The sequence below is a fragment of the Saccostrea echinata genome, unplaced genomic scaffold (assembly GCF_033153115.1).
Source record: "Saccostrea echinata isolate AGI-Se365-2 ecotype Australia unplaced genomic scaffold, CSIRO_AGI_Sech_v1 ptg000054l, whole genome shotgun sequence".
In the NCBI taxonomy this organism is placed as follows: Eukaryota; Metazoa; Mollusca; class Bivalvia; order Ostreida; family Ostreidae; genus Saccostrea; species Saccostrea echinata.
Genome location: NW_026889803.1, coordinates 35,104,150 through 35,123,485, shown reverse-complemented (window position 1 = coordinate 35,123,485; position 19,336 = coordinate 35,104,150). Strand labels below are relative to the sequence as shown.

General features: G+C 33.8%; 1 protein-coding gene across 1 annotated transcript in view; it reads right to left on the bottom strand.

Annotated features, from left to right (window-relative positions):
* The window catches only part of LOC133204831 (uncharacterized), a 38,904-nt gene extending 22,029 nt beyond the window's left edge, over positions 1-16,875 (bottom strand). Inside the window, exons 1-10 of the mRNA XM_061340576.1 lie at positions 16,762-16,875; positions 16,505-16,571; positions 16,283-16,380; positions 15,606-15,782; positions 15,290-15,358; positions 15,006-15,182; positions 14,762-14,832; positions 14,356-14,404; positions 14,186-14,249; positions 7,036-7,109 (exon numbers count right to left, since the gene is read on the bottom strand). Of these exons, the coding sequence (XP_061196560.1) occupies positions 7,036-7,109; positions 14,186-14,249; positions 14,356-14,404; positions 14,762-14,832; positions 15,006-15,182; positions 15,290-15,358; positions 15,606-15,782; positions 16,283-16,380; positions 16,505-16,571; positions 16,762-16,875 (960 nt within the window). The remainder of the gene's footprint in view (positions 1-7,035; positions 7,110-14,185; positions 14,250-14,355; positions 14,405-14,761; positions 14,833-15,005; positions 15,183-15,289; positions 15,359-15,605; positions 15,783-16,282; positions 16,381-16,504; positions 16,572-16,761) is intronic.
* Between the last annotated feature and the right edge of the window lie 2,461 nt (positions 16,876-19,336).

Here is a 19,336-nt window from a genome sequence, read left to right as displayed (position 1 = left end):
TTTATGCATTTCTTGTTTGAAATAATCAGTTCCCAATAAAACTCCTTAAAAACACATTTGACCCACTGTCTTGTAATAACATCTACGTAAGTTGTATAAATACGAGGGGCATTTGAAAAGTTCTGAGAATGGTTTGATAAAATATTAACCATTTAACGAAGTTAATGAGTTTTAAGATAGTAAAAAACACCCATTAAATCTATTTTAATTAATTTCTTAAATATTACATGAGAAAAAAAATAATACCCCAATATTGTCAATATAGTCAATTATCTTTGTAAGAAAAATAATAAGCTGTGACATGTTTTCGTCATATTTTCTTTAAAAATTAGAGACATCCTATATATTGGTCACTTGGGAGCTTACATTTTAGAATGTGTTTATGCTGTCTAAATGCGATAAGGCAGTCTGTTATTAAATGCAGTATAACTTTTGATCCATAAATAGTAGAGGGCTGATATTCGGACATATATTTAAGGAATCTCCATTCTTTATGGTCAAATATTGTGACGTCATCTACTAAAACTTTCAGTTTTTTGGCCATTGAAATTATTTTAATTGCCAAAATATCTGAAACCATCCGTTCAATTTTCCGTATTTTGACACATTTTTATCTGTGATCTATTTCAATCAATCTGCGTTGATTTTTTGTAAAAATTCATTAATTGAATAATATATTTTCTCTTAAGAGAACTTAAAGTGTAGCATATTTACATGTGAATTTTCAATTCTGGGGCTACAGATGTACGTATGTCCTAGTTTTACATCATATTTTACTCAAATTTACCAGTATAAATGTATTTTACTGAATTTTAGTAACAAAAAGGTTGCTTTATAAAAAGCAGCACACAGGTTTGCAATAGATCAATTGATAATTTTTAAACAAGGCACATTCTCAAGTAGAATTTCTGATTTCACAATCTTCTTACAGGGGTCTGATAGGCATATTTCAAACTATGTGGGCAAAAAATGTGCTGTTGAATTTCATATAAAGAAAGATTTAGTATCCTAGAACAAAATATCAAAGTTTCAAATAAACTGAATTTGAGGAAAATTTTGGCCTATCTATTGTGTACTACCTTAAATCATTGGAAAGAGCAGGAAAATTCGCACATATTGTGATGTCAATTGATGATTTGTAGGTCACTCAGGTGACTTAGCCATCTGTTTTCGTCCGTCGTCGTGCATTAACATTTGAACATACATCTGTATTGAGCTTCTTTGGAACCGAAGAACCAATTTCAACTAATTTTGGCACAGAACATCTACATGTATGAGTGAAGGGAACAAAAATTGTGAATTTCATGGTCCCTGACCCCTGAGGCGGACTTAGGGGTGGGGCTAAAACCAGCAAAATTCGTGCTATTTTTAAAAATCTTCTTTACTCAGTAAAACTGGCCTTTATTTATTTATTGCTGAATTAATGTCTAAATTTGCAGCTAACAACGCTTTTGTGAAGCAACATAGAAGAATATTTTAATTTGGTCTGTTTGACTTCTACAACATTTTAGCACAATATAAAGATTTTGACTTAAGCTTAAGACGTTTCATGATCCCGGGGCATGTTGTCATGATTGTAATAAGCATTGAGCCCTCTTCCAAAACTGTGAAATTCATGGCTCCAGGGTCAGGAGTTCTGGAGTTAGGGTCCAACTATACACCAAATGCTTAGTTATGATGATCAAGAGTGTCTATTCCAAAATTGTGAATTTCTTTACCCCTCGGTAAAGGGTTTTGATGTTAGGGTGGAACTCTTTTGATAAGATAGTGAAATTGCATTAATTCTTTGAAAACCTTCTCTGCTCCTGGGCATCTAGGCAGCAAACAGACTAATTTAAGTTGTAATGAGCAAGGGTATTTTTACCAGATTATAAAAATTCTGCACCACTTGGTGAATTTACTAATTTGTATTTTACCGAGAGAATTATTCCCTTTAGCTTTTCACCTATGATAATTGATTACTGTAATTAATGTAATTGAAAGGTCAATTGAATAACAGAATTCCACAAGAATTTTTATTCAATACAAAAACTACCTTCATAGTTTTTAATGGTCAGGTAGACTTGTAAGTAATTTTTATAGATAAATAAAAACAGGGCAAAAATATCTCATATTTGTGCATTGAATGTTCCTCAAAGACTAAGTGAGGCCAATTTGATAGAGAATGAGATACTAAAATAGGTTTACTATTAGTGCTCAAGAAATATATTATCCCGCATGGGGATAGTGACAAATGGGGGCAAGTGCAGGCAATGCACGGTATATACTCGCCTATACACTGTAAGTCGGTTTCTTGGAAGTTAAACTTTGGTCCAAAACGCTTTAATCGACTTATACGCGAGTTATAAAAAGATTGGTATTTAAGCAGGTCAATCCCTCTAATTTAAACTTAAAAAATACAACCGATCGACTTATAGGCGGACCGACTTGTAGGTGAGTATAAACGGCAAGTAAATAGATCAACTTTAAGGTATGTTACTGAGCACTATATTATTTTGCTAGTCCCTGATCATCCTTGCTTTTGGGCAACAGAGATTATGATTTATTTAATATTCAATCTGGATCCTTTACAGTGTAACATTTATATTATTACTCAGGTGACCGTTAAGGCCCTTTGGGCCCCTTGTAATGATGTCAGAAACCTGTGTGTTTTTTAAACTGAAAAGTCGCATTTTTGTCCATATGAGAATATTGGAATAAGGCTACCGAGAGCTTCTTTGAAAAGATTTGATTTTCATAATTATCTAAAATAAACTGAGTAATTTAGTGTACAAAAATGAATCAGAACATGACATAAAAACATTTAATCAGAATACAAAATATAAAAAAACCCCGATTTCTTTAACAACGTACGTTGGGCGAGGGGAGGGGGGACTCCCTTTTCTGTGAGTAGTCTTTCAGCCACATGCATAGCATCCTTTTTGAAAGATGGGGGGGGGGGATGAAATACTTCACAACTTAACTGTGACTGAACTTAACTGTTAACAGAAAAATCTTTGACAGGAAAGAACACGAAGCCCATAGACCACAATGCTCACCTGAGTCACTTTGGTCCTGCTGTTCTGCTTAAGCCTTTTTCCCAAGTATACATGTATTCCTATTAAATTTCGATCGCCTTTTGTGACCCCATACTAAATACAGAGGATCTTATTTGACCAAGAATACATCTGCACTACCAGCGGACGCTTCCACTTTTATATGGTTCAGCAAAACTTTATTGTTCTTGAGTAGAGGATTTTTAAAGATAATATTCTCTATTGTGGCCCCAACCTATCCATGGAGACCATGATTTGAACAATTTACGAACTAAACTACCTTTTAGGGAGCTTCCACAAAATCTTTGTGGGACATATTTTATTTCTCCGCTACAAATGAGTACATTAGATTCATATTACCGCTCTATCTTAAAATTAAGCAAATATATATTATTATGCCCTCGTATCGAAGATTCGGGGGTATATAGTTTTTGCCCTGTCCGTCCGTCTGTCTGTCTGTTTGTCCGCAAAAGCTTTAACATTGCTCATAACTTTTGATTGGTTGGAGCTATGACTTTCATATTTCACATGTATTCCTTGTGACAAGACCTTTCTTTGGGTACCATCAAATTTGACCTTTTGACCTTGGAGTTTGAACCAGTTTTACAAAATTTTACCTAACTTTAACTTTGGCCAAAACTTTTGAACTTTTCATACTTCACATGTGTAAGCCTTGTGATAAGACCTTCCTTTAATTTGGATACCAACAACTTTGACTCTTTGACCTTGCAGTTTGCCCTACTTTTGAAAAACTTTAACCTTGGCCATAATTTTTGAACAGTTGGTGCTTGGGCTTTCATTCCTCACATGTGTAATCCTTGTGACAAGTCCTTTCTTTAGATACCAACAATTATAGCCCATTGAACTTGACCTTGGAGTTTGACCTACTTTTGAAAAACTTTGACCTTGGCCATTTCTTTTGAACAGTTGGTTCTAGGACTTTCATACTTCACATATGCAATCCTTGTGACAAGACCTTACTTTGGTTACCAACAACTTTGACCCTTTGACCGTGACTTTGGAGTTTGACCTACTTTTGAAAAACTTTAACCTTGGTCATATCTTTTAAACGGTTGGTGCTAGGGCTTTTATATTTCACATGTGTATTTCTTGTGATAAGACCCTTTTGTCTTAATAGGCGATAGCATAATGCAACTTTGCATAAAAGTACAATTTACATTTCACAAGTTGACAAATCGCAAGTCTACGAATTACATTACCGCTAGGATTGAAATAACTTACAATTACATTTTACACTTAATTGTCAAGTTACGTTGGATACTTACAATTAAGAAATTGTGAAATAACAATTGATATCATAAAATTTGAAATTGTAAATTCGTCATCTTTTAATAATAATGTGCCTAAGTAATAACGTAAAATTGTGTCGAACGTTGGATCTTTAGATGTTTTGATTCGAGGCAATGCGAATTGAGTGATTGAAAGTGGGACATAATTTCCACAATGAGATAGATCTATTGTATTCAGATAACTTTCAGTAAACTATTTTATTTTACATCAAAACAAGACTGATATAGAATCTGAAAATCAAAGAAAATATGGTTCCCTAATCCTCAAATGATATTTAAATTGAAATTATTAGAAATAATTATATATCATTTTATTAATAAGTGTTTCCAACAATCCTCTAAAAGTTTACTACAATTCACAGTCTACACGATTCATTATAGAATTCCGATCTCGATGTATTTTCTCTGTCTACACGATCCATTGTGGAATACCGATCCAGATGTATTTTGATAGTATTTTTAAAAATATAAATTTGTGTGGTAAATGAATATCATACAGTTTCAAAGTGCAGTATCATGAGTTCATAAACAAGTATGAATGCTAATTATCTAAACCCTGCCTCAAAATATTCAAAAATTCGTAAGTTTAACTGTCTTTTTCTTTGGAAAGTAGATCAAAGGTCAGGATCAAGTGGATTGCAATGCTGGTATTTTTCATAATATTTTATGAACAGGGCACATGCTAAATAGCATAAACTTACCTTTTCAATATAAAAAAATATGCAGTATATCGGTGCTATGAACTACTTTGAAAAGTTGGTCAAGGGTCAAGAGGTCGGTAAGCATGGTAATTTACAAAAGCCATAGTATCATATATGTAACAAATCCATACCTCTTACAGTTATCATTTACCTTATAGAGATATAAGGTGTGACAGACAGACAGAGGTAGTGATCGCGATCGCTAGGTGTCGCTCTGCTCTGTGGGCTACACAAAAAAGATCCTAAACTGAATTTAGTTTTGTAATATGCATGCATATCATGCCTTCAAACGGTCTCTTAAGCTGTTTACAAATAACATAGTTGAATACAAAAGGGGATATTCTTGGATCTAAACACACACTATGTTCTGCTCTTCGTAAATACAGAGGGTTGCCTAAGGAATAGAACCCGAAAGATTTTTTCAGTTTAAAAAAGTAGCGTAAAGACCAAGCACGTAGTATCGGAGGGGGGGGGGGCAGCCCCACCCCCTTCCCACTTTTCCCCGATCATTATATATGTTTTACTGTTAATTTAGTACCAAAATGTTCATTGAAAGGGAGGTTGCCCCCATACCCACACCTTTTGTTGTACTATTATACTAAGGTCAAAATCCATCATAATTATTGATCGAGAAATTGTATTTTGAAAAAGTTGGAATCATAACACTAACCCCCCTCCCGGATTTTTCAGATAAAAGTGTCAATTATTTTTCTCGGTGCCCCTTTCAAAAATGATGCTACATGCTTAAAGACTAGAATTTTTTTTTTCTGTTTCTTTGTCTGGGAAACTACATGTTCTGATAAAAATCAACAAAAAATCCTTCATAAATCTCTTGGATATACACTTTTACACTTTAAACATATTTTATTGAACAAATCAATAAGGTTTATGCAACAGGCAAAGCCTATGCAACCCTCTCCTTGGGATACATTTGTGTTTGGTTCTAGAATCAAAGGAGTAATGTGTATAAATTCATTATGGGGGGGGGGGGGGTTAACGCACGATTATGTGTTAATTTCTAAAATTAGAATATAACATTCGATGTTTCAATCAAATATTTTTATTTCATGTTTTATCATACTGTTAAATTCTGTGTAAATACCATTGGATAAAAAAAAAATTCGGATATTTGTGGTTAACTGCTTGTTGCGTTTCTTTTGCTTGTCCGTATATTTATATTTCAAAATGTACATTGTATGAATTGAAGTATCAACTATTTTGCTTTTGTTATAATCAATCATAAGCAAATCAAAACAAGCAAATAAAATTCATAATAGTTTTTACTGATATTATCGAAAATTAAATATTATGTTAAAAATTATAATCAACACTGTTAACATAATTTCTTTTCTTAAACAATTATGAATACTAGTCTAAGCTTTGTGCAAATCGCACAATCGAATATGGTTTTCATTGAACTTCATTTACATCGCTTCTCTAAGGAAATAACCAACCAAATTCAAATTAAATTATTCACGTACATGTACTATGCATGTGCATTGCTGTAATATATAAATGTAATTAATTCATTTGGCTGTCTTAAAAGTCATACTTGATTTGCTTTGTAACACATAATAGTACATTTCAGACAAAGAAAACAAGAACATGTACAAACAGGTATGGTTTATGTAATTTACATCAACTGTATTGAAAAACATAAAAATAATATTCAAGAACTGATTATAATATAAACCATCACTGTAAATGAAGTATTCATACTGTAACTTATGTACGTAAATTGCATTTAAAAGAAAGAGGAAGTACAATTTGTATTATTACCATACTCAACATCACCTCCAATAACGATAGCTTTCTGTTTAAAAAAAAAAACTTAGATATAGTAATGAGTTTTAAACAGTCCACTAGAGCACGTAACCAAAAGTTTTTTTTTCCATTTAGAAATTTAAGTTTATATTGCAAGTCACGGAAAATTTCAATAATATATGCTCTTCCAGCCTTTATGATGAATTGATTTAGAATTATACTCACGTCTATCAATTGAATGGTGGTATTCTTTAGTTTTGCATGAATTATTGGTATACAAAAGCCTCTTTCCCCTAATTCTGAAATGATTTCATTAATGCAATACTTAAAAATATATAACGGGAGACAGTATAGTTGGAAACGTTAGATGAGTTGAAAGGGGGCTGGACACAGTTGCATTGTTTACATCTTAAATTTCTAAGCTTATTCAAACAATAAAACCAATTAAATAAATTGAACTTAAATAAATATTCTTAGTAATGTTGTAAGCTGCTTTGAATAGAAGCCTCGCACTTGCGCAAGTTGACCATTCATATACTAGATAATGGCATAGACAGAAACTTGTTTTATATAGCTTTTTTGGAATTAAAATACACGTCCGGTAGTTCAAATCTGGCCACAAAACCTTTATACCTCTAACCGCCATGGTAGCTCAGTCGGTAGAGCGCTCACTCCGTGATCGGAAGGTCGTGTGTTCGAATCACGGCTGCGTCTGACCTAAGTCGATAAAAAATAGGTAGCAACTACTCCTTCATCAAGCGCTCGGCACTTTGAAATGAAAGTTGTGGGTCATTCGGATGAGACCTTATAAACCGAGGCCCCGTGTCACGGTAAAAGAACCCTCACTGTTCAATGGCCCTGAGAGCCGGTTAAGGTCTAAATTTGAAGCCTTTCACTGGTATAGGGTGACGTCTCTTTATACGTGAAAATTCTCGAACGGGATGTAAACAACATACATGTACAATCAATCAATCTTTATATACCTCTATAATAGATACATTTAATATTTACTAAAAAGCAAAACATTTTCCAACCAAAGAAAATTGGTTATGTGGCTGGATAACAATCCCTGGCTACACAAATATCTAGTTGAGATATATCCTCATCCATTTGTAGGTCACCCGAGTCACTCAGGTGACCTATTGATATCCCTTCTGTGTCAACGTGTGTCATTTGTTGTACCTTTACTCGGCACTTAGGTCCATTGAGCTGTGGGGGACCTTTTTCGTGCCAACACCTACTGCGACACGGGGCCTCGGTTTATACGGTCTCATCCAAAGGACCGGTCTCCACGTCCTGCAGTGAATTCGAACCCGCGACGTAAAGATCAACTCTTTACTCCGCGACTCTAGAGCAGACGCTCTAACCACTGCACTAGCCATGCAGGCGACGTTTGTTGTTCGTAAACGTGAACATTTTCAGCTTCTTCTCAAGAACCACTGAACCAATTTCAAACAATTCTGGCATATAGCATTAATAGGTAAAGGGGTTCAATACCGTCAATTTCCTGGTCTCTGATCCCTAGGGCCTGAGGGATGGAACTAAAACCATCAAATAAGTGCTATCTTTAAAAAAAACTTCTTGACTCCTGGACATCAACCAGTCAAACTGTTAACATGATTGTAATAATCATTTGGCTCTCTACCAAAATTATGAAATTCATGGCCCCAGGGACAGGGGCTCTGGAATTTTGGCGGGTCTGTAATGATCATATAGTGAAATTGATAAGTTCTTTAAAAATATTCTATTACCCTGAATATTTAGCAGATAATTGAAGTACATGGTCAAGATAAGCAAGGGTGCCTCCTCTAAAATGGTCCCCAGGGTCAAGATTTCTGGTGCTGGGACGGGGCTCTATTGATTTTATAGTGAAAATGCGTTATTTGTTTGAAAATCGTCTTCTCTGCTCAAGTGTATAAAGCAGCCAAACTAAGTGCATAGTTATGATAAGCAAGGTTGTCTCTCTTAAAATTGTGAATTTCATAGTTAATGGTTGAAGGACTCTGTTAAGATTCTATTGACTATATAGTGAAAATGCATTAATTCCCTGAAAATCTTTATCTCTGCTCATGGATATTTATCAGATAAACTTAGTGCATAGTTATGAAGAGCAAAGGTCTTCATCCAAAACTGTAGAATTTCTTCTGACCTCAGAGTCAGGGGTTCTGGTATTGGAGGGGGGCTGTTGATTATCAAGAAGAAATGCATTATTTCTTTGAAAATCTTCTTTGCTCCTGAGTATTAAACAAAGTGCATAGGCCATAATTATGATAAGAAATGATGCTTCTTCCAAAATTGTGAATTCCATGGTTCTTGGTGTTGGGGGGGGGGGGGGGCTCTTATTGATTATATAGTGAAAATCCATTACTTCTTTTTAGGTCACCTAAGTCAACCAGGTGACCTATTACTACATTGTATCTGTTTTTGTCTTGCGTTGTTTGTAAACTTTTGACATTTTCAGCTTCTTCTCTTCAACCACTGAATACAACTTTGGGGTAAAACATCAATGGGTCGGGATACAAAAATTGTGACTTTGATTGCCTCTGCAACCCCATGGCCCGAGGGGTGGGGCTATAAAACAATCAAAATTAGTGTTATCCTTAAAAATCTTCTTCTTTACTCCTTGTCATCAAGCAGTCAAACTGTTGACTTAATTTTATAAGCATAGAGCATTGTACCAAAGTTTCGAAATTCAACCCTGGGCCAGGGGTTCTGGAGTAAGGCTGGGCTCTAATGATCATGTTGTAAAAATGCGTAAATTTTTCTCGGACCCTGGGTATTTAGCTGACAAAATAATTGCATGTTTATGATAAGCAAGAGTGACTCTTCCAAAATTGTGAAATTTGTTGCTGTAGGGTAAATATGTTTATCTCTGAACTGGGTTTTATCCTGTATATACATGCATGGCAATACATGTTAATTTTATCTGTTAATACATGTAACTTTTATTTGATATTAGGACATTTAAATTCCTACATATTAAAATATGGAGGGTTTTCATGCCAAAAAATAAATAAATAAGGGCCAAACTGTGCTTATATTTGTCTCTTTGGGTCTGAACATGGCATAAATTCGTTTTATTCAATTACATGTACATTTAGGTTTCAGACCACAAAGATTTTTTTGTTTATATTTAACAAGATAAAATAACGCGTAAGCGCGGGGAATTGAATTTTTACCACTGCTGACGGAATGATTCCCGTAATATTAATATTTCATAGTTTATACTGACAGTTAATTACAGGCATATAGCAGGAAGAAATACTTTTTTTTTTTCAAAATCCCGCAATCGGTTTAGGAGCAGTAGATATACCCCCCCCCCCCATCCTACCCTCTTTCTTCTTTTTTTTAAATCTCAATTTCGCTAATTAGTTGACGTATTCTCTTTACATGTTAGCAAATTTATTTTGATACCTGACGTATTATCTTAATGTATTTCGAGGGTGCCCTGTTTCCATTCCCATCAAGGATAAAAGAAGTGAATGTGCACATTTTACGTGAGTTTGTCAGCACATTTTTCTTCTCTCTAGGGATGTGTGTTCAAAATTAGCTTTTCACACTTTAAATTATGTATAGTCCCAACATCTAATACAAAAGACTGTATGCCGAAAACTTGATTAAAGCATAAATTTTTAAAAGCATATTCCATCCATAAATCCGTATTCATCATGTTCATTAATTGGCATTTTCTCTTTTGCAAGTTTATTAGTACTGAATATACAATTCGTACTTCGGGTTCGTTGCTACGTGCTCTCAGTGGCGAATATACACATTTTATGGTTTTACAGGTAAATTTGTTAGCACAACTTACTAACAGTCTTTCGATATATAAATATATTCACAACTTATAGTGTTATCAATTGCTTTACACACTGTACCATTAATTTTATGCCCATCCACATTAAAAACATTTTCATATCCATGTAGTGTTATGAATGCCTCGTTTTTGTTCCAAGATTTCACTGAAAGTGGGGGATATTAATTTGGGTCTTTCTGTCCGTCCGTCTGTATTTCTGTAACACTTTCATTTCCGCACGATATCTCTAGAAGCCTTTGAGCTTTTGAGGTCAAAGGTCAAGGTCATAAATTCTATCTGTTTTAACACTTTCGTGTCCGCGCGATATCTCGAGAAGTCTTTCAGCTTTTGCAATGAAATTTTACATAACTCTCTGTGGCATAAGGAAGATCTCTTTTGATTTCGAGGTCCAAAGGTCAAGGTTGTAAATTCATACATTCTGTTTGTGTGTAACACCTTCGTTTCCGGGCGATATCTCAAGAGCTTCTGAGTTTTTGCAATGAAATTTTATACCATAACTCCCAATGCCCCCCCCCCCCTTCTCAAAGTGTCCGGCCCTTTTTTTTTTTGAATTTTGGTCATTTTTTTTAAATTCAATTGGAAATTTGTTGGCATTGATCACGCTCAAAGTTTTAGAGTTACTCCGTTTGTATTAAAAGTCGAGTGGCACTTTTTTTTTAGCACTGGAGCAAGTGGAGAGTTATTTCATAGAATACAGGTCGTCGGTGGACTTTATATTCTAATTACATCTATTAAAACTGTTTAGTAAAGGCTAAATTAGACACCATGTATTAGGTAAAATTTTGAAGATATCGAACGTGAATATATACATGTATATGTGACCTGCTGTTTGCGTTTGATTGCATTAATGTCAAGCCCTCGAAAGTCTAGGGGAATGATTCTCGTTTTGGATACAAGAGGTTTAGGTTTCAATTCCCGTACGATCCCATATTTTTTTTAAATGTTTTTTTTCCGATTTACTAAATGATAGTATTCAACATATGGAATGAAGAAGTTATGACATCTTGCGAGTATAAACTTCTTATAAAATCATTAATACAGTGTGGTAAATATTTTATATTAAAAGAATCTTCTGTACACATTTTTAAAGAATAATCAATCACATGTTTCCATGTTGGCATTTTTTATTTCCTTCAGTATATATATTTAACAAGCATTCTGAGAGTATTGCATTAGCAATACTAGTCCCCTACCGGCAAGTGTAATCTGGTTCCCGTTAAAAATTGAAAATGCCATAATTCCGTCAAAAATCAATGAAGCGGAATTAAATTCAAACTTGATCTGTAAGTCATCAGATTAAGTCACACACCAAAAATCAGCTTAATATCTGCAAGCGTTTAGAAAAAAAAAATGCGGAAAACCCTGAAAAAAAAATTGAAAAGGCCGTAATTCCGTCAAAAATCAATGAAGCGGAACGAAATGAAAACTTGATTTGTAACTCATCAAGATACACTCGCATACCAAAAATCAGCTCAATATCTACAAGCGTTTAGAAAAAAAAGTGCGGAAAACCAAGTGGGACAGACTGACAGACAGACGGACGGACAGACTCAGAGAAAACCTATAGTCCCCTCCGGTTTCACCGGTAGGGGACTGATAACTTTGCAAATCGAGGGGGGTCCGACCCCCACCCCCCCCTTCTAGATTTGCGCATGCTCTCCTTTTTTCCTTAAGCGGGGACACAAATTCTCTGAATTAGGTTGTTCAATCAGTAATCATAACTAATTTCTTTTGTAAAACGTAAATCAAGTTTTCACTGAATAATTCATTAATGACATTTTATCAAATAATTACACGCTTGCTTGTTTTCAGTTTCATAAAAAATTGCCAGTAACTTAGATCCGCCAACCATAACCACCACTGTGTTCTCTTTTTTGCTATTTCACGGCTGTTTATCGAAAATGAAGGTACCTTAATTAAATTTTCTATAATAAGTATGCCTATGAAATCTGAATATAGTTTACGGACATCATCTCATATCTGGTGGAATAATAAAGGATTAAGTATGAACTATGGTGCAAGCGTTTCAGAGTTCATTAATTTTGCAAAATTGATTAATTTATAAGACTAGTTTAGATGTATGTAATTGTTCACATCATAAATTATGTAATAATTAATGTTGAAGTTAATAACCATACATTTATTTCATAATTCAGGTTATTTATTCATTTTTTCCCGTTCGTATTCCTACTAATTTTAAGACATTATTGCATGTTTGGTTTCCTAATAGTGACAAGACGCAAGAAACTCACGTGCTTTTTAGGTTTGTGTTCAAGAACTAATTCAAATTATTAGTGTTTCTTGTAGAGTTACAATATCACAATAATTGCTATATAGGTTTCGTAGACGATAAATAGAAATCATGGGGACAAACGGCAAATTCCCTCAATGAATAAATATAAGTTGAAATTTGCTTTACCAATTTTTACCAATTTCACAAATTTTACTGTACATTTGACACAAAACTAAAGACAGTGACTTGTACTACAATTTCACATGCAATGCTTCTTATAGCATATTCGTCTAACAGTACTAATAAAGTTTTTCCCCTTAATTTTTGCATCTAAAAGAAGACTGGTTTTCATTCAAAAAGTTCTGATTAAAGTTTTCTCATCTTAGTTGTTAACAATTCGATAATAAAGCGCATATGTATGAGATTGATTGAATGTTATTTCACGCCCTATTCGAGAATTATTCATTCATATACATGTAGGGAAGTTATCTTATACAGGTGAAGGGCTTAAAATTTAGACCTACACTAGGCACTCAGGGCCTTGAGTGTTTTTTATCGTACCAACTCCTGCCGTGACAAGGACCTCCGATTTTAAGGTCTCGTCCAAAAGATCCGTGACTTTCATTTCTAATGGTAGGCGCTTGCCGGGGTACATGTAACAGTCAATACCTATGTTTGACGCACATATAGGACAATAAAACCTTAAGTTCTTAAAATTCTAATGAAATTAAGTCATAAAAGCCTGCAGATATTAAACTTTTTCCAAAAAGTGTCTTTCATCAACAATAATAACGGTAACTAGGGCAGAATGAAGTTCTCGCAGATTTTTTTTTAATTTTTTTTTTTTTTTACAGATTATGCATATTTCAGGCATGAGAGCAATAATTAAACAAAGTATATACTTTTTTAATGTATATTAAGACTTAGTAAAGAAAAAGGACAGTTATCTATCAATTAAGCTATAATTAATATTCAATATATATATTTCCTACGAACATTGAACCCCACAAATTGAAATGAATCTAAAATTTTCTAATTTGAATATATTGAATGTCTGAAAAGAAAAACGGCAATTTGACAATTGGTCTTGAATGGGTTAAATTACGTTGATTATATATAGAATAAAACATATTTTAATAGACTCGGTTTTTATACTAAAATGAACAAGAAACGTTTTCTATAAAGTAAATTCCCCTGTGTTACCATTTGCATAGAAGATAATGATTTTAACTAGATTAAAAGTCATCGAACTTTTTTTTCAGGCACAGGAAGTTTGTACCTAAGTTGACTGACTAAATCTTGGAGGTTTCTAATCATTTTCTTACCATTTAGTTTAGGTTCCGCTGTCACCACAACTGCTCCTAGCAGGATAAAGTTTATTGTCTGTTGCTTAAATAAATAAAATTATAGTAAAACAAAATATTACAAGGTACAGAAACTTAGTATAAAATTAACGATATATATATTTCGAAATTGATACTGAATAACAACTTACATCAAAGCCTGTAATTTCAGGACCAACGTCAATATTCTCTATATATGGACTATAGATTTAAATAAATGTGTCTATAAGTACAAGTGCTTTTCACATTCATAAACTTAATTGAATACTAGTAATTTTCTGGAAATAAAACCATGATAATTTCTGGTCTGATTTATGGGGACTAAATACTTAAGACTCGTCTGGACTTTAATTCAAACATTTTAGCTTCTTACATTTTGCAGTCACATTTTACCAAAGGCAAAGGTATTTTTTTTACATGGAAAGAAAACTGGAAATCAATGAAACAAAGTGTGATGTCTTGCATAAGTTTCAGTAAATTCTGATTTTTAAGCTTTAAAGAGATAGAGCAGAACATCTACACTTGAAATTTATGATAATGAATGTTTTCAAAACTTACTCAAAAGCGACAACTTTTCCTCGTATTCTGGTTTCATTCATGATGTATACTTGGATTCGTAAAGTCACACTCTGTTAATAAAATAAAATAATTGAGCGTTACTGACGATATCTTAAGGATAAATAATATACATGTATATATTAGCTTTATAGTTAGCTTTAAAATTTGCAAATGTCTAAGAGCAAGTTATCGGCTACGCTTTTTGCTCCCGTTTCACTAAAAATAAATATGTTGTGAATTTTACCACATCCAATTTTGCAATTTGAGTGAAATTTCCAAGCCCTGGTCGGGGGTCCCTGATATTAACGAACATAACTATCTTTCCTGACAAAACGGCTAAATCCTTTTCAAATGTTATGTTTGGTGTTTTCAGACTATAAAGGTCTAGGTCCATGAAAGAATCTGGATATTTCTTTGCTAGCTGAAGAGCATTAAAATACAGTATTTTAATTCTTGAGAATTGAAAATTGGAATTCTACCAAATTTTACTTATATTAAATTAAAACGTACATGTGCAATTCAACTTACCGACGGGACTAACCTTCCAACACAAACTCCAGTTTTGCAAGTAGTGTTTAGTCCGTGTCCGGCGTGTAACTGAGTGTGAAAAGTACTTTGCAGCATTAAAACTATTGGTCATTTTAGTGTTGTATTCAACTTCAAGAGAATTCTTTTTGTTACCAAAAATTCAACTACAGATTTCGAAGATAAAATATTTATTACAATCTTCGGTTTTTAGGCTTCCAAATAACAATATATATCTTAATAATTGTTTCCTGATCTAGTTGACCGTAAAAGATTATTTTGAAACCCAGACAACTTTTAATTTAAAGTAAAAGCTTACGTTTTCCGCAGTGATCATATAGTGAAGCATTCCGTGTCTTTGAAATCCTTCTAAGAAAGACTCCATACCATATTTGGAGATCCACAAGTAAATCATTTTAGAAGTGTTTTTATCCCTGTCAAAATGGACGAAACCAGTAGGATATTTCTCCAAAGTAGAATGCCAAAATACATCTCCCTGAAATTCAAAAATGGTGGTTTACATGCATGCGTTTTGCTCAAACTTGTCTCGACATAGCAGCAACTGAGGGAAATCCCTTTCTCAAAGGAAACGTTTTCAAAAAGAGAAATTCATCACTAATTCATTGCCAAAAATGAAAAAAAAACCCAGACTTAAATGGAAATAAAAGAATATTTTCTGCCCACAAACAACAACAAAAATATTAGGAAAGTAACATATAATTAGCAATGTTACTCCACCTCATTAATGAACGGTATGTGTTGAATTTGGTAAGTATTCCATTTCGAACTATAATGGAACCAATACCATGACGTCACACTATAATGATGAAGTCTCAGTGCAGACTTTTACTGACTTTCTGTATAAACCAACCGCTTACTTAGTAAGTTACGTACATATAGTTCTTAAAATGTTAGTTTTTTTTATATTAACGATTATTAGCAAAATTAATAATATTAGTTATTTTTTTTAATCTTTAAAATTAAAATCCCACTCACTTTGTGATAGGTATCTATGAAAGTTTCGTTGTAGGTCGGGTCCTTTGGCATACTTAAGTTTACATTAAATAGAGTACCAGGTTGGATATTTGGAAATACTAGAATTACAACAAAATCAAAAACTGAGTCTAAGAAAATTTCAAATTTTTACTACATTGGAGCTATATTTAAATATTAACATGATGATGAGTTTAGATTAACATCAAAGTAAATAGAACTTACGGTCCACCTTTTTCAATTTCTTTCCTATTGCTTCAATAACTTTATCAAGACTGTGACATACATCAAGCTTAATAAAACAAAACATTGGAAAACACATTTTTACATGTATGTTATTTTTAAACTGTCCAGTAAATGCTAAAACTGCAGAGTGCAATGTTTTTACCAGCATATATATATATATATATATATATATATATATATATATATATATATATATATATATATATATAAATGTATGCGTAGCATCAAATCCTCACCAGATTTAAGGTTTTATTAAGTCTATTTGTAATGAAGTTGAGTTTGAAGTCTTCTGTGTGTTTTTCACATAATTTTTCGCTCAGAATGTCACAGTCTTTGTAGTTGATTGTCATATTTGACAAGAGTATTGAACAGCTATCACCACTTGTATTACACATCTGTAAACTTAAGTCACCAATTTTGTCTCTTCCTATAATAAATTGATATTACAAGCATGTTAGCATTTCCGATAAGCAGAGGAAATAATTCTGTATGTCTGATTTGCTCTACTTCTCTATTTCAAATAAAATTTCCCTTCAAAGATTAAAAAAAACAATTTGGCTGAGCAGTTCTTTAAAGATCATTGTCGAAATAACATACATTGGATATCTCCTACATCTTCATCATTCAAAAAGATGTATTCCAAAGGATATCACTTTGACTCGACATTTCCGTTAAGAAGAGAGGAAATTTTGAATTGGTGCACATGCATTATGTAAAAATTTAATCCCAGCTTCCAGGGCCAATAATTTGTGAATGTTAATAGGATTATGTGTGACCCCGATATTCTAGGGGGGGGGGGGGATGATATCCATTATTTCCCGTCTTTTGGTCCCAACCTACCCCCTGAGAGCTGTATATTCCTTTATAAAATGTCGATCCCTTTTTGTAGACTATCCTACCCCAACGGTCACAATTTGAACGTACTTGAATGCCTTGCTGAAAAAGCACAAATCAATTTAGTATTGAAAAGTTTACATGGGGGTGGGGTGGGGGGGGGGGGGGGGCTTGAATTTTAAACTACCTGAGGATGCTTCCATATTAATATAACAAATGGCTTTGCTGTTCTTGAGTAGAAAATTTTAAAGATTTTTTCCCCTATATATTCCTTTGTAAAAATTTGATACCCCATTGTGGCCCCTCCCTACCCCCAGGGGTAATCAGTGGAACAAAATTTTATCTACACTACCCGATGATGCTTCCATATCAATATGACTAAATATGGCTTTGCTGTTCTTGAGAAAAAGATTTTTTCCTTTATATTCCTATGTAAAATTTACATCCCCCATTATGACCCCACCCTACCCCCGGGGTCATGATTTGAACAAACTTGAATCTACAATACCTGAAAATACTTCCATTTCAATATGACTAAACATGGCTTTGCTCTTCTTGAGAGGAGGATTTTTAAAGTTTTTTCCTGTATTTCTATGTAAAACTTTGATCCCCCTTTGTGGCCCCACCCTACCCCCAGTGGACATGATTTGAACAAACTTGAATCTATGCTACCTGAGGATGTTTCCATATCACTATGAATACACAAGGCTTTGCTGTTTTTGAGAAGATTTTTAAGTTTGTTCCTATGTAAAACTTTGAACCCCCATTGTGGCCCAACCCTAACCCCAGGGATAATGCTTTGAAGAAATTTAAATCTACATTAACTAAGGATGCTTACATATCAATATGACTAAACAATGTTTAGCTGTTCTTGAGAAGAAGATTTTTTAAAGATTTTTTCCTATATATTTCTATGTAAAACTTTGATCCCCCATTGTGACCCCACCCAACCCCCGGGGTCATGATTTGAAGAAACTTGAATCTACAATACCTGAGGATGCTTCCATATCAATATTACAAATTATGGCTTTGTTGTTCTTCAGAAGAAGATTTCTAAAGATATTTTCCTATATATTTCTATGCTAAACTTTGATTCCCCATAAATGTGGCCCCACCCTTACCCCAGGGGTCATTATTTGTAAAAACTTGAATCTACCCATACCTGAGGATGCTTCCATATTAATATGACAAATCATGGCTTTGTTGTTCTTGAGAAGAAGATTTTTAAAGATAATTTCCTATATATTTCTATGTAAAACTTTGATCCCCCATTGTGACCCCATCCAACCCCCGGGGGTCATGATTTGAACAAACTAGAATCTACACTACCTGAGGATGCTTCCATATAAATATGACTCATCATGGCTTTGCTGTTCTTGAGAAGAAGATTTTTAAAGATAATTTCCTATATATTTCTATGTAAAACTTTGATCCCCCATTGTGACCCCATCCAACCCCCGGGGGTCATGACTTGAACAAACTAGAATCTACACTTCCTGAGGATGCTTCCATATAAATATGACTCATCATGGCTTTGCTGTTCTTGAGAAGAAGATTTTTAAAGATTTTTCCTATACATTTATATGTAAAACTTTGATCCTCCATTGTGGCCCAGCCCTACCCCCGGGGGTCATGATTTGAACAAACTTGAAGCTACCCTACCTGAGAATGCTTCCATATAAATATGACTCATCATGGCTTTGCTGTTCTTGAGAAGAAGACTTTTAAAGGTTTTTTCCTATATATTTCTATGTAAAATTTGATTCTTCATTGTGGTCCCGCCCTACCCCCGGGGGTCATGATTTGAACAAAACTTGAATCTACACTACCTGAGGATGCTTCCATATAAATATGACTCATCATGGCTCTTGAGAAGATTTTTAAAGGTTTTTTCCTATATATTTCTATGTAAAACTTTGATCCTCCATTGTGGCCCAGCCCTACCCCCGGGGGTCATGATTTGAACAAACTTGAATC